Here is a 21,886-nt window from a genome sequence, read left to right as displayed (position 1 = left end):
GGCATGACACAGGACTGATGGTAGCGCTCACCTTGTCTTCTCCAGACAAGCTTTTTTCCGGATGCCCCAAACAATCGGAAAGGGGATTCATCAGTGAAAATGACTTTACCTCAGTCCTCAGCAGTCCTGTACCTTTTGCAGTCTGTCCCTGATGTTTTTTCCTGGAGAGAAGTGGCTTCTTTGCTGCCCTTCTTGAGACCAGGCCATTCTCCAAAAGTCTTTGCCTCACTGTGCGTGCAGATGCACTCACACCTGCCTGTTGCCATTCCTGAGCAAGCTCTGTACTGGTGGTGCTCCGACCACGCAAGCTGAATCAACTTTAGAGGAGACAGTCCTGCCGCTTGCTGGACTTCTGCTTGCGGCGCCCTAAAGCCTTCTTTACAACATTGAAACCACTCTCCTTAAAGTTCTTGATGATACCAATAAATGGTTGATTTAGGTGCAATTTTACTGGCAGCAATATCCTTGCCTGTGAAGCCCTTTTTGTGCAAACGCAATGACGACAGCACGTGTTTCCTTGCAGGTAACCATGGTTGACAGAGGAAGAACAATGATTCCAAGCACCACCCTCCTTTTGAAGCTTCCATCTGTTATTGCGAACTCAAACAGCATGACAGAGTGACTCTGCCAGCCTTGTCCTCGTCAACACTCACACCTGGTTAACGAGATAATCACTGACACGAGGTCAGCTGGTCCTTTTGTGGCAGGGCTGAAATGCAGTGGAAATGTTTTTTTTGCGATTCAGTCAATTTGGCATGGCAAAGGAGGACTTTGCAACTAATTGCAATTCATCTGATCACTCTTCATAATGTTCTGGAGTATATGCAAATTGCCATCATACAAACTGAGGCAGCAGACTTTTGGAAAATGAATAGTTGTCATTCTCAAAACTTTTGGCCACGACTGTACACGGGACAAGGACAAAAACAGAAGTTCAACTGCTACGCCATCTTTGGTCAGCTGACACACACACACACACACACACACACACACACACACACCACACATCACACACCACACACACACACAACCACACACACACACACACACACACACACACAGTCAGCGCTGAGAGGGAGTGTGAGCACTTAGCCATCTCATGTTTCCACTCTATTTCCTCCATCTTTATTCCCTCCATTCTCTCCTCTCCTCTGCACTCTCTTTTCCTCCGCTCCTCCTCTTTAATTCATGAGAATTAAGGAACAGAAGAGAAAGTGCACTCTCTCCCCTCCACTCTCTCCTGCTCTCCCTCAACTCCACTCTCTCCTCCCATCACTCCTCCTTATCTCTATACCCCCCCCCTCCTCCCTCACTCCCCTTATATATTTTTCTACGCTGAAGGTTTTAACAGATGAAATCTTCCTATTTTGTGTCTGAGACGTAAACCTGTCTGGGTTAGACGGATCTGGTCTGGGTCTGGTTAGACTGATCTGGTCTGGGTCTGGGTTAGACTGATCTGGTCTGGTTAGACTGATCTGGTCTGGGTCTGGGTTAGACTGGTCTGGGTCTGGGTTAGACTGATCTGGTCTGTAGTAGTACTACTAGTATAGTAGTAGTAGTAGTAGCAGTATAGCAGTAGTATCAGTGTAGTAGTAGTAGTAGTAATAATAGTAGTCCAGTAGTAGTAAAGTAGTAGCGCAGTAGTAGTATAGTAGTAGTAATATTAGCAGTATAGTGATAGTAGTATAGTAGTAGTAACATAAGTAGTATAGTAGTAGTATAGTAGTAATATTAGTTTTATAGTAGTAGTAGTATGAGTAGTATGGTAGTAGTAATATTGGTTGTATAGGGATTGGTATAGTAGTATAGTAGTAGCAGTGCAGTAGCAGTAGTGTTAGTAGTATGTCGATGGTAGTATAGTAGTAGTAATATTAGTAGTATAGTTATAGTAGTATAGTAGTAGAAGTAGTAATAGTAATATAGTAGTAGTAGTAGTCTAGTAGTGGTAATATTAGTAGTATAGTAGTAGCAGTACAGTAGTAGTAATATTAGTAAAATTAGTAGTAGTAGAAATAGTAATAGTCCGTAGTGTAGTAGGAGTAGTAGTAGTAGTAGTCATAGAATAGCCGTAGTAATAGTAGTAGTAGCAGTAGAAATAGTAATAGTCATAATGTAGTAGTAGTCATAGTGTAGTCATAGTGTAGTAGTAGTAGCAGTAGTAGTCATAGTTGTAGTATATAATTATAGTTGTAGTATAATAGTAGTATAGTAATAGTGGTTCAGGAGTAGTCGTTTTCTAGTAGTAGTAGAAGTATAGTAGTAGAAATAGTCATAGTTGTAGTATAGTAGTAGTCAAGTAGTAGTATATTAGTAGTAATATTAGTACCCATAGTAGCAGTAACAGTAGTAGCAGTATAGTAATATTAATATTTGTAAAATTATTATTAGTAGTAGTAGCAGTAGTAGTAGTAATACGTACAGTAGTAGTGGTAGAATAGTAGTAGAAGTAGTAGCAGTACTTGTAGTAGTAGTAGTATTAGTAGCAGCAGTAGTATAGTAGTAATATTGGTAGTAGTAGTCATAGTTGTATTATAGTAGTCTGGTAGTATTATAGTAGTAGTATAGCAGTAATATATTAGTATTATAGTAGTAGTATAGTAGTATTATAGTAGTAGCCATAGTTGTATTATAGTAGTATAGTAGTGGTATCATAGTAGTAGTATAGTAGTAGTAGTCATAGTTGTATTATAGTAGTATAGTAGTAGTATAGTGCGGTATTCATAGGTGTATTATAGCAGTATACTAGTAGTATAGCAGTAGTATAGCAGAAGTAGCCATAGTTGTAGTATAGTAGTATAGTGGTAGTATAATAGTAGTATAGTAGTATTACAGTAGTAGTATAGTAGTAGTAGCCATAGTTGTAGTATAGTAGTATAGTGGTAGTATAATAGTAGTATAGTAGTATCACAGTAGTAGTATAGTAGTAGTAGGCATAGTTGTATTATAGTAGTAGTATAGTAGTAGTATAGTAGCAGTATAGTAGAAGTAGTCATAGTCCAAGTACAGTAGCAGCATAGTAGTATATTGGTAGTATAATAGTAGTATAGTAGTAGTATAGTAGTAGTAGTCATAGTTGTATTATAGTAGAGGTATAGTAGCAGTATAGTAGCAGTACAGTAGAAGTAGTCATAGTTCAAGTATAGTAGCAGCATAGTTAGTATAGTGGTAGTATTGTGGCAGTATAGTAGTAGTATAGCGGCAGAAGTCATACGTGTACTATAGTAGTATAGTAGTAGTATAGCGTTAGTATGGTAGTATTATGGTAGTAGTGTAGTAGTAGTAGTCATAGTTGTATTATAGTAGTATAGTAGTATAGTAGTATAGTAGTAGTAGTAGTCATAGCTGTATTATAGTAGTATAGTAGTATTATCTTAGTAGTATAGTACTAGTATAGTGGTAGTATAGTGGCATATTTACACATGGTTTGTTGATCAGCCAGTAGGCTTGCTCCTGACACTCCAGAACGATACGGTCAGCCTTCCTTCTCTGCTTAGAGGCCCTGCACACACACAGAGAGAGACACACAGGGTTAAGAGAGGTGAGTGTGTGTTTGTGTGTCTGAGTGTGTCTGAGTGTGTGTGTGTAGTTACCTGAGCTGTTCTCTAGCCTGCATCACCACAAAGTCCCAGGTGTGGTTAATCCTCTTGTGCAGGATGCTGTAGTTCTCCTGAAGAGGAGAGGGGATGAGAAGGACAGGAGGACGGTTAGTGATCCTACTGATGGACAGACAGATAGTGGAGATAGGAAAGGTGTACTAAAGGTTTGGGAAATGTTTACTAAAGGTTTAGGAAAGGTTTACTAAAGGTTTAGGAAACGTTTACTAAAGGTTTACTAAATGTTTAGGAAAGGTTTACTAAAGGTTTAGGAAACGTTTACTAAACGTTTAGGAAAGGTTTACTAAAGGTTTAGGAAAAGGTTTACTAAAGGTTTAGGAAAGGTTTACTAAACGTTTAGGAAAGGTTTAGGAAAGGTTTACTAAAGGTTTAGGAAAGGTTTACTAAACGTTAGGAAAGGTTTACTAAACGTTTAGGAAAGGTTTAGGAAAGGATTAGGAAAGGTTTACTAAAGGTTTACTACAGGTTAGTAAATGTTTAGTAGGGTTAATACAGGTTTAGTAAAGGTTTAGTAAAGGGTTTATACAGGTTTAGTAAATGTTTAGTAAAGGTTTAGTAAAGGGTTTATACCGGTTTAGTAAAGGTTTAGTAAAGGGTTTATACAGGTTTAGTAAAGGGTTAATACAGGTTTAGTAAGGGTTAATACAGGTTAGTAAATGTTTAGTAAAGGTTTAGTAAAGGTTTAGTAAATGTTTAGTAAAGGTTTAGTAAAGGGTTAATACAGGTTAGTAAAGGTTTAGTAAGGTTTAGTAAAGGGTTAATACAGGTTTAGTAAAGGTTTAGTAAAGGTTTAGTAAATGTTTAGTAAAGGTTTAGTAAAGGTTTAGTAAAGGGTTAATACAGGTTTAGTAAAGGGTTAATACAGGTTTAGTAAAGGTTTAGTAAAGGTTTAGTAAAGGGTTAATAAAGGTTTAGTAAAGGGTTAATACAGGTTTAGTAAAGGGTTAATACAGGTTTAGTAAATGTTTAGTAAAGGTTTAGTAAAGGTTTAGTAAAGGTTTAGTAAAGGGTTAATACAGGTTTAGTAAATGTTTGGTAAATTATAGGTTAGAATAATCACCTTCTCATAGTCCACCAGCTCCCCCTGTTTCCTGATGTTCTTCTTAGCCAGATAGATTGCTGGACAGAGATAAGATGACCAGTTTAGACCATACAAACTGTAGTCAAATAAATGACAGAAGTCACAACATACCCTCAATGCCTAACCTTTAACCCTTAACCCTCAACTCTTAACCCTTAACCTCTCTTAACCCTTATCCCTCAACCCTCAACTCTTAACCCTTAACCTTTAACCTTTAACCCTCAACTCCTAACCCTCAACCCTCAACTGTTAACCCTTAAGGAGCGACTGTCACTACTTATCCTTTTGAAAACGGCCTATAAGGCATCGATATGAGTCAGAAACATTTTTGTGTCAAAATGTATTACAAAGTGTAAATAGGATAAATATGGGCACAGTCAGTCTTGTCTAAAATGTAGTTTGGAACCTGAGTGGGTCACAACGAGTAAATGAAGGTACGTTTTGGATTAGAATTATGTAAACAATTCATGCCCCCTTTTCCCAAGCTCAACGCTCAAATCACTCCTCCTTTATTGAATGGCTCTGTTGTTTTAGTGCCCCCAATGAGTTCAAAGGATCACGGACATTTGAGACAGAAAAGCCCTATACGGATTGACCACAGCCAACTATGGTTAGGGTTAGAACCCAAAGGATCACGGCCGTTTGAGACTGAAAAGCCCTATACGGATTGACCACAGCCAACTATGGTTAGGGTTAGAACCCAAAGGATCACGGCCGTTTGAGACTGAAAAGCCCTATACGGATTGACCACAGCCAACTATGGTTAGGGTTAGAACCCAAAGGATCACGGCCGTTTGAGACTGAAAAGCCCTATACGGATTGACCACAGCCAACTATGGTTATGGTTAGAACCCAAAGGATCACGGCCGTTTGAGACTGAAAAGCCCTATACGGATTGACCACAGCCAACTATGGTTTGCATGCCCTTCCGAAGTACCCTAATATCCTACCGTTCGGAATACGTGGTTGGGGTTCATTGGTCCCCAGTGGTGGTGAGAATACCGTTAGCTAGACCATAGATTGCTGATTATGTATATTTTGATAATCATTATCCCTATCATCGCTAGTATAGCTGACATTGGCTTGTTAGCTACCTAACTAGCTAGCTAGCTAAAGTTAGCCTATCTCAAAACAACTCAGATTTGGCTTGGAAACACAATTTGCCAAAAGGCACCTAAAGGACTCTCAGACCATGAGAAACAAGATTCTCTGGTCTGATGAAATCAAGATTGAACTCTTTGGACTGAATGCCAAACTTCACATCTGGAGGAAACCTGGCACCATCCCTATGGTGAAGCATGGTGGTGGCAGTAGCATTTTCAGCGGCAGGGACTGGAAGACTAGTCAGTATCGATGAAAAGATGAACAGAGCAAAGTACAGAGAGATCTTTAAATGCTCCAGAGCACTCAGGACCTTCCAGCTCGGGGTGGCAGGGTAGCCTAGTGGTTAGAGCGTTGGACTCCAACCGAAGGTTGCAAGTTCAAACCCCCGAGCTGACAAGGTACAAATCTGTCGTTCTGCCCCTGAACAGGCAGTTACCCTGCTGTTCTTAGGCCGTCATTGAAAATAAGAATTTGTTCTTAACTGACTTGCCTAGTTAAAAAAAGGTAAAATAAAAACAGGACAACGACCCAAGAACAAACAGCCAAGACAACAGAGCTCATTCTCTCCCTCATCGATTTTGAGGGACCAGCCGAGACATCTGCCACGGGCCAACTGAAGGGACAGTTCGAGAGGATGCGAACTTGAAAGCCGCCGCGGCCCAAGTGATAGTGGTGGATGGCCAGCTACTTCAGGGGTGAGTGACTGGCTATACCGTCATTTCCAAATCAAGCCTTTTGTATCAGGTGTCGCACCAACAGGGGGAACTTCGAGAGGTGCTGGTTGCTGCTCCAACGAAAAGTGGGAGCTGTTCTCGAGCTGGTACACCCCCATCTGTTGGGGGTGTACCTGGGAATGGAGAAGACCCGGGAACAGGTTGGCGCCCAGTTCCACCGGAACACTTTTCCCACAGCTGCCCGGAGTTTCAAATCACCGCCCCAAATGCACACTTCCCAAACCCGCTGGTCCCGCTACTGATCATCAGGTTTCCATTTGAACGGATCGCAATGGACATAGTGGGGCCACTGGTAAAAATGGCACCAGGACACTGGTACATCCTGGTAATAGTAGATTATGCCATCCGATATCCCTACGGGCGGCGGTCTCCAGGGGAATCGCCCGGGAGCTATTCCACCTCTTTAACCAGGTGGGCATCCTGAACGAGATCCTAACCGGCCAAGGTATGAAAGCAGATCTTGACCTCCGTCTTTCACCCGCAGAGAGATGGGCTCGTCAAATGTTTGGGGGTTATTAGACAGCGTTTTCAACACCAGACAGCTTATATCAGTACCGGGTCCTCCCATTCAGTCTCAACGGAGCCCCACCCATGTTCTAGCACCTGATGGATCAAGTCCTCCGACCCCACCAACAGTGGGCAGCGGCCTATATGGATATATGGTAAGCCGGCTTGACAGCGAACCCCAAGAAATGCAAGCTGGGGTTTGAGGAGGTGGAGTACCTGGGGTATTTGATCAGACGTGGGAAAGTCAAGCCCCAGGAGAGGAAGCTCCAAGCGGTACCTGACTGGCCCATTCCACGCACCAAGACACAGGTCAAGTCCTTCCCGGGGCTGGATGGGATACTACAGCCAGTTTATCCCCAACTTTGCAGCTAGCGCCTCCCCCTTGCCGATCTAACCAGGGCCCACCTCCTGAAAACAGTGAACTGGTCAGACGAGACCGAAGCCACATTCAGGCAATTGAAGGAAGCGCTTTGCTCCCATCCGAATCTAGTAACGCCCGATGTTGGTCCAGACGGACACCAGCGACACAGGACTAGGGGCCGTCCTGTCCCAGGTACAGGGGACTAGGGGCCATCCTGTCCCAGGTACAGGGGACTAGGGGCCATCCTGTCCCAGGTACAGGGGACTAGGGGTCGTCCTGTCCCAGGTACAGGGGACTAGGGGCCGTCCTGTCCCAGGTACAGTATCTGTCTCGGCTGGGAATGACAGTATCTGTATCTGCTGGGAATGACAGTATCTGTATCGGCTGGGAATGACAGGATCTGTATCTGGGAATGACAGTATCTGTATCGGCTGGGATTGACCGTATCTGTATCTGCTGGGAATGACAGTATCTGTATCGGCTGGGAATGACAGTATCTGTATCAGCTGGGAATGACAGTATCTGTATCGGCTGGGATTGACAGTATCTGTATCGGCTGGGAATGACATTATCTGTATCTGGGAATGACAGGATCTGTATCGGCTGGGAATGACATTAAAAGGTGCACATTGTTATATCAGCAGAACACTGCTTCTATGGTTTTATGTAAAGGGATGTTTATTCTACATGAACCTGTCACTACATGTGAAAGTTATCAAAGCACTTATTTTAGAATATCTACATAAATTCCCCAATTGCATTCGTCTCATATTACTCTGTAGGCTACTGACCTATTCAAAGCTTCCTCCGGTATCTCACCATACATTTGCCTGTAGTTATTGAGCTCAACCTGCTTGTTCTTTGTTGTGATTGAGTGGGAGAAACAGCTGAGGTCGAGGTTCTGACAGATGGGTATGTCTTGGTGATGGCAAGGAGACACACAAGAAACACCCCCGTCAAACCACACCCCCATCAAACCACACCCCCAAGCCAACTAACGTATGACTTCTGTCATGGCCGCCAGTATTTCTTGAGGAGGAAGCCAGAAAACAAGGCAGAATCAGCGGATGCAGTTCCCACTTAACCCGTAACCTCACCATAGTCCAGCTCTGTGGCAGGCCAGCGGCTACTGGTCCAGAAATATGGAGTCTGAGAGAGAGTGAGAGAGAGAGATGTTCAGAAAGAGGGAGATGTCTGCGTGAGGCCAAACACACGACCAACAACATTGGACACTTTATGAAACCTAAAGCCTTCACTATCTCATCCTGGAATATCCAAGGCCTGAGGTCATCTGCCTTTGGCCTAAAGAGCAGGAACCTGGAATTCATCAAAGAAATCAGAAATACAGACATTGTCATCCTACAAGAAACCTGGTATAGAGGAGACGGACCCACTGGTTACCCTCTAGGTTACAGAGAGCTGGTAGTCCCATCCACCACACTACCAGGTGGGTGGTATAGAGGAGACGGACCCACTGGTTACCCTCTAGGTTACAGAGAGCTGGTTGTCCCATCCACCAAACCACCAGGATGAAACAGGGAAGGGACTCCGGGGATATGCTCATTTGGTATAGAGCAGAACTAAGACCTAACTCACTCTATTAAATTAATCAAAACAGGAACATTTTACATCTAGCTAGAAATTCAAAAGGAAATTATCTTAATAGAGAAAAATGTCCTCCTGTGTGCTACCTATATCACCCCACTAGAATCCCCATACTTTAATGAAGACAACTTCTCCATCCTGGCTGGGGAAATCAATCATTTCTAGGCCCAGGGACGTGTACTAGTCTGTAGCAACCTAAATGCTAGACAAGAACCTGACACCCTCAGCACACAGGGGGACAAACACCTGGCTGCAGGTGACAGCATTCCCTCCCCCATATGCCCCTGTACCACACAACTATGACAACATCACCAACAAAAACAGTCCACAACTCCTGCAGCTCTGTTACACGCTGGGTATGTACATAGTCAATGGTAGGCTTTGAGGGGCCTCCTATGGTAGGTAACCACCCCTATCAGATCACAGTCAGCCCACTGACACCCCTATCAGACCACAGTCAGCCCACTGACACCCCTATCAGATCTCAGCAGTCTACTTGAACAGAGGAATACTCAATGATGAGGCATCAAAACCAAAGGAACTGAGTAATTTTAAGAAATGCTATAGATGGAAGGAATGTAGTGTGGAAACCTACCAAAAAACAATTAGGAAACATCAAATTCAATCCCTTTTAGACAACTTCCTGGACAAAACGTTCCACTGTAATAGTGGTGGTGTAAACATGGCAGTAGAAAATCTTCACAGTATATTTGACCTCTCAGCTTCCCTATCAAATCTAAAAATGTCAAACAGAAAACCGAAGAAAATAATCAACAATGACAAATGATTTGATGAGGAATGCAAAAACATAAGAAAGAAATTGAGAAACTTATGCAACCAAAAACATAAGAGACACAGAAAACCTGAGTCTACGCCTTCACTATGGTGAATCACTAAAACAATACAGAAATACACTACGGAAAACAAACAACAACACAAAGTATTTTCTATCCAAAATGGAGATGTTAACCACTTCTCCAATCTTTTGTCTCTATAACAAAGAACAAACAGCAAAAACATATATACATGATCAAATACAGATCTTAGAATCAACAATTAAAGACCAGAACCCACTGGATTCCAGAACCCACTGGATTCCAGAACACACTGGATTCCAGAACACACTGGATTCTCCAATTCCCTTGAATGAACTACAGGACAAAATAAAAACCCTCCAACCCAAAAAGGCCTGTGGTGTTGATGGTATCCTTAATGAAATGATAAAATATACAGACCACAGATTCCAATTGGCTATACTAAAACTCTCATCATCCTTAGCTCTGGCATCGTCCCCAATATTTGGAACTAAGTACTGATCACCCCAATCCACAAAAGTGAATACAAATATGACCCCATATATGCGTCAACAGCAACCTTGGGAAAATCCTCGGCATTATCATTAACAGCAGACTCGTATATTTCCTCAGTGAAAACAATGTACTTAGAAAATGTCAAATTGGCTTTTTACCAAATTATGGTATTACCCTGCACACCCTAATTGACAAACAAACCAAAACAAAGGCAAAGTCTTCTCATGCTTTGTTGATTTCAAACACTGATTTGACTCAATTTGGCATGAGGATCTGCTATACAAAAAGATGATGGAAAGTGGTGTTGGGGGAAAAACATACATTATAAATTTCATTTCCACAAACAACAAGTGTGCGGTTAAAATTGCAGCTTAAGCCCCACCCTCTTCAACGTATATTTCAACGAATTGGCGAGGACACTAGAACAGTCTGCAGCACCAGGCCTCATCCTACTAGAATCTGAAGTCAAATGTCTACTGTTTGCTGATGATCTGGTGCTTCTGTCACCAACTAAGGAGGGCCTTCAGCAGCACCTAGATATTCTGCACAGATTCTGTCAGACCTGGGCTCTGACAGTAAATACAAATTCCATTTATACACCATTGCCCTAGAGCACACAAAAAACTATACATACCTTGGCCTAAACATCAGCACCACAAGTAACTTCCACAAGGCTGTGAACGATCTGAGAGACAAGGCAAGAAGGGCCTTCTACGCCATCAAAATGAACATAAAATTTGACATATCAATTAGGATCTGGCTAAAAATGACTTGATTCAGTTATAGAACCAATTGCCCTTTATGGTTGTGAGGTCTGGGGTCCACTCACCAACCACAAAATGGGACAAACACCAAATTGAGACTCTGCATGCAGAATTCTGCAATGATATCATCAGTGTACAACGTAAAAACCAAATAATGCATGCAGAGCAGAATTAGGCCGATACCCGCTAATTATCAAAATCCAGAGAAGAGATGTTAAATTCTACAACCAACTAAAAGGAAGAGATTCCCAAACCTTCCATAACAAAGCCATCACCTACAGAGAGATGAACCTGGAGAAGAGTTCCCTAAGCAAGCTGGTCCTGGGGCTCTGTTCACAAACAGACCCTACAGAGCCCCAGGACAGCAACACAATTAGACCCAACCAAATCATGAGAAAACTAAAATTGGAAAGAATTAACAAAAAATCAAACTAGACTGCTATTTGGCCCTAAACAGAGAGTACACAGTGGCAGAATACCTGACCACTGTGACTGAACCAAACTTAAGGAAAGCTTTGACTATGTACAGACTCAGTGAGCAAAGCCTGAGAGGGGGTAGAGAGGAGAGAGAGGAGTAGAGTGGAGAGAGAGGGGGGTAGAGTGGAGAGAGAGAGGGGGGTAGAGAGGAGAGAGAGACATGTCTGCATGTGTAGAGAGAGAGAGGGGAGTAAAAGAGGAGAGAGAGGAGTAGAGTGGAGAGAGAGAGGGGGGAGTAGAGAGGAGAGAGGAGAGAGAGACATGTCTGCATGTGTAGAGAGAGAGGGGAGTAAAGAGGAGAGAGAAGAGTAGAGTGGAGAGAGAGGGGGGGGAGTAGAGAGGAGAGAGGAGAGAGAGGAGTAGAGTGGAGAGAGAGTGAGATGTCTGTGTGTGTCTGTGTGTGTTACCTGGAAGCGGTAAGGAGAGTCATCAGATCTCAGCAGTAGAGAGCGCGGCTCCCTCAGAGGATAGATGTACCCATACTGCACCAGGAGTCCTCCCAGGTGGCGAGCCTCTACACACACATTCCCAAAAAGTGACACATTGCAGCTTTGAGACAAAGATATGGTATAAAACTAGACATAGTGACAGGAGGTGACATCCCCAGTGAATAAGGAACAACAAGACTTACCTTCCTCTGTTATGTTGTATTTCTGAATCAGCCATTCAATGACATCATTACCTAAAGAGAAAGAGACATTTGCCCCGTTTATACCTGGTTCTAACATGCATCCTTAGTCCTGATCTGATCAGCATGCTGATTGTGGCCACGTTGCCAGATAGGTGTAGACGATTAAAAGAGGCATTGTGATGTGACTGTGATCAGATCTTCCTGACCCCCTCCGGAGGTATTCAGGGACCCGTTGTGTCTGGATAAATGCCAAGTGTAGACGGATCTGGATAAATGCCAAGTGTAGACGGGTCTGGATAAATGCCAAGTGTAGACGGGTCTGGATAAATGCCAAGTGTAGACGGGTCTGGATAAATGCCAAGTGTAAATGCCACTCTACCCCCCTCTCTCTCCACTCTACTTCTCTCTCTCCTCTCTACCCCCTCTCAGGCTTTGCTCACTGAGTCTGTACATAGTCAAAGCTTTCCTTAAGTTTGGTTCAGTCACAGTGGTCAGGTATTCTGCCACTGTGTACTCTCTGTTTAGGGCCAAATAGCAGTCTAGTTTGCTCAGATTTTTTGTTAATTCTTTCCAATTTTTGTTTTCTCATGATTTGGTTGGGTCTAATTGTGTTGCTGTCCTGGGGCTCTGTGGGGTCTTTTTGTGAACAGAGCCCCAGGACCAGCTTGCTTAGGGAACTCTTCTCCAGGTTCATCTCTCTGTCGGTGATGGCTTTGTTATGGAAGGTTTGGGAATCTCTTCCTTTTAGTTGGTTGTAGAATTTAACATCTCTTCTCTGGATTTTGATAATTAGCGGGTATCGGCCTAATTCTGCTCTGCATGCATTATTTGGTTTTTACGTTGTACACTGATGATATCATTGCAGAGTCTCAATTTGGTGTTTGTCCCATTTTGTGAATTGAGCGGTCGTGAGTAGATGCACTGGACTGTGTTTACAGCATGAGCAGTCGTGAGTAGATGCACTGAACTGTGTTTACAGCATGAGCGGTCGTGAGTAGATGCACTGGACTGTGTTTACAGCATGAGTGGTCGTGAGTAGATGCACTTGTTTTGAGATCAAAGCGAGAGCTGCATGTAGCCACGTGTGTACATTGTTCATATCCTGAACTAGTTAGTGAGTTATTAGCCCAGTTATAGATCATTTGTAGTCAGCAATGGGGGATTGATTGCTTCCTACAAGAGCACAAAACATTTACATACAGTCAGGTAAAGAGCTTGTTTAAGTCTTAAAGGGGCAGTGTTGTATTTTGTGACAGGCTTGAATAAGCTAAGTAGCCAATAGGCAGAGGTAGTATAATTTGTCTGATTCTCCGTAATAATGGTATGAGAATAATAATGCATTTTAGTTTGTAAAGTGGTTTCTTGCTTCTAAAAACATTTTCAGTCCCCTCCTTGTCTGAAGGACAAGTGGATAAACAGGTATAACAGTGATGAGGACCTAGAGGTCATGGTGGGGTGGTATAACAGTGATGAGGACCTAGAGGTCATGGTGGGGTGGTATAACAGTGATGAGGACCTAGAGGTCATGGCGTGTTTTATGATGGTGATGAGGACCTAGAAGTCATGGTGGGGTGGTATAACAGTGATGAGGACCTAGAGGTCATGGTGTGTTTTATGACGGTGATGAGGACCTAGAGGTCATGGTGTGGTAACCTAGGTAATAAACCAGTCATGGCGTGTATTATAACGGTGATGAGGACCTAGAGGTCATGGTGGGGTGGTATAAAAGTGATGAGGACCTAGAGGTCATGGTAGGGTGGTATAACAGTGATGAGGACCTAGAGGTCATGGTGGGTGGTATGACGGTGATGAGGACCTAGAGGTCATGGTGGGGTGGTATAACAGTGATGAGGACCTAGAGGTCATGGTGGGGTGGTATAACAGTGATGAGGACCTAGAGGTCATGGTAGGTGGTATAACAGTGATGACCTAGAGGTCATGGCGTGTTTTATGATGGTGATGAGGACCTAGAAGTCATGGTGGGGTGGTATAACAGTGATGAGGACCTAGAGGTCATGGTGTGTTTTATGACGGTGATGAGGACCTAGAGGTCATGGTGTGGTAACCTAGGTAATAAACCAGTCATGGCGTGTATTATAACGGTGATGAGGACCTAGAGGTCATGGTGGGGTGGTATAAAAGTGATGAGGACCTAGAGGTCATGGTAGGGTGGTATAACAGTGATGAGGACCTAGAGGTCATGGTGGGTGGTATGACGGTGATGAGGACCTAGAGGTCATGGTGGGGTGGTATAACAGTGATGAGGACCTAGAGGTCATGGTGGGGTGGTATAACAGTGATGAGGACCTAGAGGTCATGGTAGGTGGTATAACAGTGATGAGGACCTAGAGGTCATGGTGGGTGGTATAACAGTGATGAGGACCTAGAGGTCATGGTGGGGTGGTATAACAGTGATGAGGACCTAGAGGTCATGGTGGGGTGGTATAACAGTGATGAGGACCTAGAGGTCATGGTGGGGTGGTATAACAGTGATGAGGACCTAGAGGTCATGGTGGGGTGGTATAACAGTGATGAGGACCTAGAGGTCATGGTGTGGTAACCTAGGTAATATACCAGTCATGGCATGTATTATAACGGTGATGAGGACCTAGAGGTCATGGTGGGGTGGTATAAAAGTGATGAGGACCTAGAGGTCATGGTGGGTGGTATAACAGTGATGAGGACCTAGAGGTCATGGTGGGTGGTATAACGGTGATGAGGACCTAGAGATCATGGTGGGGTGGTATAACGGTGATGAGGACATAGAGGTCATGTTGTTGCAACCTTGGTAACCTACCGGTCATGGCGTGTGGTATAATGGTGATGAGGTCCTAGAGGTCATGGTATTGCAACCTTGGTAACCTACCGGTCATGGTGGGGTGGTATAACAGTGATGAGGCCCTAGAGGTCATGGTGAGGTGGTATAACGGTGATGAGGTCCTAGAGGTCATGTTATTGCAACCTTGGTAACCTACCGGTCATGGCATGTGGTATAACGGTGATGAGGACCTAGAGGTCATGGTGGGTGGTATAACAGTGATGAGGACCTAGAGGTCATGGTGGGTGGTATAACGGTGATGAGGTCCTAAAGGTCATGTTATTGCAACCTTGGTATCCTACCGGCCATGGCATGTGGTATAACGGTGATGAGGTCCTAGAGGTCATTGTATTGCAACCTTGGTAACCTATCGGTCATGGCATGTGGTATAACGGTGATGAGGTCCTAGAGGTCATGGTATTGCAACCTTGGTAATCTACCGGTCATGGTGGGGTGGTATAACAGTGATGAGGACCTAGAGGTCATGGTGGGGTGGTATAACGGTGATTAGGTCCTAGAGGTCATGTTATTGCAACCTTGGTAACCTACCAGTCATGGTGGGGTGGTATAACAGTGATGAGGACCTAGAGGTCATGGTGGGGTGGTATAACGGTGATGAGGTCCTAGAGGTCATGTTATTGCAACCTTGGTAACCTACCGGTCATGGCGTGTGGTATAACGGTGATGAGGAGTCTCTGGTTTCTCATCTTCATCCCCATGTCAGGATCTTGCATTGCTACGATCACTCTCTCCATCTACACACACACACACACACACACACACACACACACATATGGGTTAGGGAGACACACACACAGCAACTTTGAGCTCTAGGGAGTAGGGGATAGGGAGTAGGGGTTAGGGAGTAGGGGATAGGGTTTAGGGAGTAGGGGTTAAGGTTTAGGGTTAGGGTTTAGGGAGTAGGGTTTAGGGTTAGGGAGTAGGGGGTGGGGAGAAGGGTTTAGGGTTTAGGGTTACAGAGTAGGGAGTAGGGGTTAGGAAGTAGGGGTTAGGGAGTAGGGTTTAGGATTTAGGGGATAGTGAGTAGGGGTTAGGGTTACAGAGTAGGGAGTAGGGGTTAGAGTTACAGAGTAGGGAGTAGGGGTTAGGGAGTAGGGGTTAGGGAGTAGGGGTTAGGGGTTAGGGTTTAGGGGTTAGGGTTTAGGGTTAGGGTTTAGGGGTTAGGGAGTAGGGGTTAGGGTTACATAGTAGGGAGTAGGGGTTAGGGAGTAGGGGTTAGGAATAGGGTTTAGGGATAGGGATTAGGGGTTAGGGTTTAGGGGTTAGGGAGTAGGGGTTATGGAGTAGGGGTTAGGGTTTAGGGATTGGATTTAGGGGATAGGGTTAGGGAGTAGGGGTTAGGGTTATTGGTTAGGGGTTAGGGAGTAGGGGTTAGGGTTATGGAGTAGGGGTTAGGGTGTAGGGAGTAGGGTTAGTAGGAGTTAGGGTTTACGCCCCTGTCCCGAAGCTAGCACCACTTAGCCGCGAGGCGCATCTCCTGGTTAGCAAACAAAATTACTACAACTACAATACCTCTTCCGCCAACTGGCCTGGTCCCTTTGTCGACACGATGCCCCGCCGTACCACCACGACTGGTCGTAGTCGTTAGTCGTACCACCACGACTGGTCCGCCAACTGGCCTGGTCCCTTTGTCGACACGATGCCCCGCCGTACCACCACGACTGGTCCGCCAACTGGCCTGGTCCCTTTGTCGACACGATGCCCCGCCGTACCACCACGACTGGTCCGCCAACTGGCCTGGTCCCTTTGTCGACACGATGCCCCGCCGTACCACCACGACTGGTCCGCCAACTGGCCTGGTCCCTTTGTCGACACGATGCCCCGCCGTACCACCACGACTGGTCCGCCGACGTAACTCCATCCGCTGTGCCCTCAACCGGCCGTCGGAGCAGACGGCCTGCTAACTTTAAACGGCGTGTCTCCCGCTTGCTAGCGTAGTAACGACTACCCCGGCTTCCCTGTTTCATCTATTGCTGTTCACTGGACCCAATGTTCACTTGGCTATATAGCTGATGCCTGATGGACTGTTCATTCATCCCGGTACTCCATTTAGTTTATTTAGTTTGTTTTCATTGTTTATCTGTCGGCCACTTTGTTTACGTTTGTTTATCTGTTGGCCTCAGACACGAACTCAGGCCCTGTGTGTAGTTAACCGACACTCTCTGCCCATTCATCGCCATTTTACCTGTTGTTGTTGTCTTACATGATTAGCTGTTGTTGTCTTACCTGTTGTTGTCTTAGCTATCTCTCCCAATCTACACATGTGAAGCAAATGTCAATATGCCATAGCTACTGTTGTTTAGGATAGTTGTCATTGTTTTAGTTCACTGCGTAGCCCCTAGTCCCACTCAACATGCCTCATATACCTCTTTTGTCCCACCTCCCACACATGCGGTGACCTCACTCAGCATAACTAGCGCATCCAAAGATGCAATCTCTCTTATCATCACTCAATGCCTAGGTTTACCTCCACTGTACCCGCACCCTATCATACCCTTGTCTGCACATTATGCCCTGAATCTATTCTACCACGCCCAGAAATCTACTCCTTTTATTCTCTGTCTCCAACACACTAGACGACCAGTTTTGATAGCCTTTAGCCGTACCCTCATCCTACTCCTCCTCTGTTCCTCAGGTGATGTGGAGGTTAACCCCGGCCCTGTGTGTCCCCAGGCACTCTCATGTGTTGACTTCTATAATCGAAAAAGCCTTGGTTTCTTGCATGTTAACATCAGAAGCCTCCTCCCTACGTTTGTTTTACTCACTGCTTTAGCACACTCTGCCGACCCTGATATTCTTGCAGTGTCCGAATCCTGGCCACCAAAGAGTTCTGAGATTTCCATCCCCAACTACAACACTTTCCATCAAGATAGAACTGCCAAAAGAGGAGGAGTTGCAATCTACTGCAGAGATAGCCTACAAAGTTCTGTCATACTTTCCAGGTCTATGCCCAGACAGTTCTAGCTTCTAATTTAAAAAATGAATCTCTCCAGAAATAAGTCTGTCACTGTTGACACCTGTAATAGACCCCCCTCAGCTCCCAGCTGTGCCCTGGACACCATATGTGAATTGATTGCACCCCATCTATCTTCAGAGTTCGTTCTGTTAGGTGATTTAAACTGGGATATGCTTAACGCCCCGGCAGTCCTAAAATCTAAGATAGATGCCCTCAATCTCACACAAATTATCAACGAACCCACCAGGTACAACCCTAAATCCTTAAACATGGGCAACCACATAGATATTATCCTGACCAACTAGCCCTCCAAATACACATCTGCTGTTTTCAATCAGGATCTCAGATAAATAAGCATGCCCCATTCAAAATAAGCATGCCCCATTCAAAAAATGTAGAACTAAGAACAGATATAGCCAGACCTGACTGCCCCTGACCAACACAAAACATCCTGTGGCGGACTGCAATAGCATCGAATAGTCCCTGAGATGTGTAACTTTTCAGGTAAGTCAGGAACCAATACACGCAGTCAGTCAGGAACGCAAAGGCAAGAAATTTCTGACAGAAATGTGCATCCTGTAGCTCTAACTCCAAAAAATGTTGGGACACTGTAAAGTCCATGGAGAATAAGAGCACCTCCTCCTAGCTGCCCACTGCACTAAGGCTAGGTAACACGGTCACCACCGATAAATCCACCATAATCAAGCATTTCAAAAAACATTTCTCTACGGCTGCCCATGCTTTCCTCCTGGCTACCCAAACCCCGGCCAACAGCTCCGCACCCCCCGCAGCTACTTGCCCAAGCCTCCCCAGCTTCTCCTTCACTCAAATGCAACCACTATTACTAGTCTGTTCAACCTCTCTTTTGTATCATCTGAGATCTCCAAAGATTGGAAAGCTGCCACGGTTATCCCCCTCTTAAAAGGGGGTGACACTCTAGACCCAAACTATTATAGACCTATATCCATCATGCCCTGCCTTTCTAAAGTCTTCGAAAGCAAAGTTAATAAACAGATCACTGACCATTTCGAATCCCACCGTACGTTCTCCTCTGTGCAATACGGTTTTCCGAGCTGGTTACGGGTGCACCTCAGCCACGCACAAGGTACTAAACGATATCATAATAGCCATCAATAAACGACAGTACTGTGCAGCTGTCTTCATCGACCTGGCCAAGGCTTTCGACTGTGTCAATCAACGTATTCTTATCGGCAGACTCAACAGCCTTGGTTTCTCAAATGACTGCCTTGCCTGTTTCACCAACTACTTCTCAGACAGAGTTCAGTGTCAAATCGGAGGGCATGTTGTCCGGACCTCTGGCAGTCTCTATGGGGGTACCACAGGGTTAAATTCTTGGGCAGACTCTTTTCTCTGTATATATCAACAATGTCGCTCTTGCTTCGGGTGATTCCCTCATCCACCTCTACGCAGACAACACCATTCTGTATACATCTGGCCCTTCTTTGGATGCTGTTTAACAAACCTCCAAACAAGCTTCAATGCCATACAACACTCCTTCCGTGGCCTCCAACTGCTCTTAAACGCTAGTAAAACTAAATGCATTCTTTTCAACCGCTCGCTGCCCGCACCGGCCCGCCCGACTAGCATCACTACTCTGGATGGTTCTGACTTAGAATATGTGGACAACTACAAATACCTAGGTGTCTGGTTAGATTGTAAACTCTCCTTCCAGATGCATATTAAACATCTCCAATCCAAAATAAAATCTATTCCTATTTCCTATTTCGCATCAAAGCCTCCTTTACTCACACCGCCAAACATACCTAAAACTGACTATCCTACCGATCCTCGACTTCGGCGAGGTAATTTACGAAGTAGCTACCAATACTCTACTCAGCAAACTGGATGCAGTCTATCACAGTGCCATCCGTTTTGTCACCAAAGCACCTTATACCACCCACCACTACGACCTGTATGCTCTAGTCCGCTGACCCTCGCTATCTATTCGTCGCCAGACCCATTTGGCTCCAGGTCATCTATAAGTCTATGCTAGCTAAAGCTCCGCCTTATCTCAGCTCACTGGTCACGATAAAAACACCCACCTGTAGCACGCACTCCAGCAGGCATATCTCACTGGTCATCCCCAAAGCCAACACCTCCTTTAGCCGCCTTTCCTTCCAGTTCTCTGCTGCCAACGACTGGAACGAATTGCAAAAATCGCTGAAGCTGGAGACTTCTATTTCCCTCACTAACTTTAAACATCATATATCTGAGCAGCTAACCGATCGCTGCAGCTGTACATAGCCCATCTGTAAATAGCCCATCCAATCTACCTACCTCATCCCCCTATTGTTTTTATTTAATTTTCTGCTCATTTGCACACCAGTATTTCTACTTGCACATCATCATCTGCTTATCTATCACTCCAGTGTTAATCTGCTAAATTGTAATTACTTCGCTACTATGGCCGATTTACTGCCTTACCACCTCACGCCATTTGCGTATGGTACATAGACTTTCTTCTTTTTCTATTGTGTTATTGACTGTACTCTTGTTTATTCCATGTATAACTCTGTGTTGTTGTTTGTGTCGCACTGCTTCGCAGTTGTAAATGAGAACTTGTTCTCAACTAGCTTACCTGGTTAAATAAAAAAATAGAGAGTAGGGGTTAGGGAGTAGGGGTTAGGGACAGGGTTTAGGGGTAAGGGAGTGGGGGTTAGGGAGCAGGGGTTAGGGACAAGGTTTAGGGGTTAGGGAGTGGGGGTTAGGGTTTAGGGAGCAGGGGTTAGGGACAGGGTTTAGGGGTTAGGGTTAGCGAGTAGGGTTTAGGGAGTAGGGGTTAGGGGCAGGGTTTAGGGGATGGGGTTAGGGTTAAGGCTTAGGGTGCAGGGGTTAGGGGCAGTGTTCAGGGTTAGTAGTAAGGTTTAGGGGTTATGGTGTAGGAGTAGTGAGTAGGGTTTAGTGTAGTTACGGTACCTTTCTGAGGCAATACATCTGCTCCCTCTGAGCTCCTCCTTTTGTCAGCGTGTTGATGGTCATCTTCTCTCTCTCCGTCTCTCTATCTCTCTATCCCCTCTCTATATATCTCTCTTTCTCTCTTTAGCTCTCTCTCTCTCTCTTTATATATCTCTGTCTCTCTCCGTCTCTCTCTCTCCGTCTCTCTATATATATCTCTCTCTCTCCGTCTCTCTCTCTCTATCCCTCACTCTCTATATCTCTTTTTCTCTCTTTAGCTCTCTCCTTCTCTATCTCTCTTTCAGTAGAAGTGCTGTCTAGATGTCTCTGTCTCTTTTCAGTAATCGGAGGTAGCAGGCAGCAGCAGGACAGTAAAGTGCAGAAATGAACCGAGCTGCACGAGAGCATCCAGCACCCTCCCTCCCTCTCTTTCTCCATCCACCTTTTATCTCTCTCACTCCATCCCCCCCCCCCCCCCCCCTCTCTCTCTCTCTCTCTCTCTTTCTCTCACTCCATCCCCTCCCCCTTCTATCTCTCTCTTTCCATCCAACCTCTCACTCTCTCATCCCCTCCCCCTTCTATCTCTCAGACTGGTGATGCTGCCATTCTGCAGATTAATGAGGATTATATTATATTGCATATTTATTAATTCATTTATGTTCACCGTGGAAACATTTATGATATGGGAATATTAAAAGACATCATCATAAGTAGTAATACTTTCTTAATATATGAATATATTTAGTAGGTATATTTATGTTAGGAATACTTTATAATATATTTAGTAGGTATATTTATGTTAGGAATACTTTATAATATATTTAGTAGGTATATTTATGTTAGTAATACTTTATAATATATTTAGTAGATATATTTATGTTAGGAATACTTTCTTAATATATTTAGTAGATACATTTATGTTAGGAATAGGTTAATAATATATTTAGTAGGTATATTTATGTTAGTAATACTTTATAATATATGAAT

At 44.3% G+C, this 21,886-nt stretch overlaps 1 protein-coding gene across 1 annotated transcript; it reads right to left on the bottom strand.

The window, feature by feature from the left end:
* Positions 1-3,417: 3,417 nt before the first annotated feature.
* LOC116360831 (regulator of G-protein signaling 11-like) lies at positions 3,418-21,326 on the bottom strand (the record flags this gene model as incomplete). Its single annotated transcript, XM_031815723.1, has 8 exons — positions 20,921-21,326; positions 15,665-15,761; positions 12,189-12,239; positions 11,965-12,071; positions 8,499-8,550; positions 4,675-4,733; positions 3,591-3,667; positions 3,418-3,499 (listed from the first exon to the last, which is right to left on the bottom strand). Coding segments are annotated over exons 1-8 (588 nt in total), but the record flags the coding sequence as incomplete, so codon positions are not given.
* Between the last annotated feature and the right edge of the window lie 560 nt (positions 21,327-21,886).

Source organism: Oncorhynchus kisutch, unplaced genomic scaffold (genome assembly GCF_002021735.2).
Source record: "Oncorhynchus kisutch isolate 150728-3 unplaced genomic scaffold, Okis_V2 scaffold514, whole genome shotgun sequence".
Lineage (NCBI taxonomy): Eukaryota > Metazoa > Chordata > Actinopteri > Salmoniformes > Salmonidae > Oncorhynchus > Oncorhynchus kisutch.
Note: the sequence above shows the minus strand (reverse complement) of the source record. Positions and strands in the feature narration are given on the sequence as shown.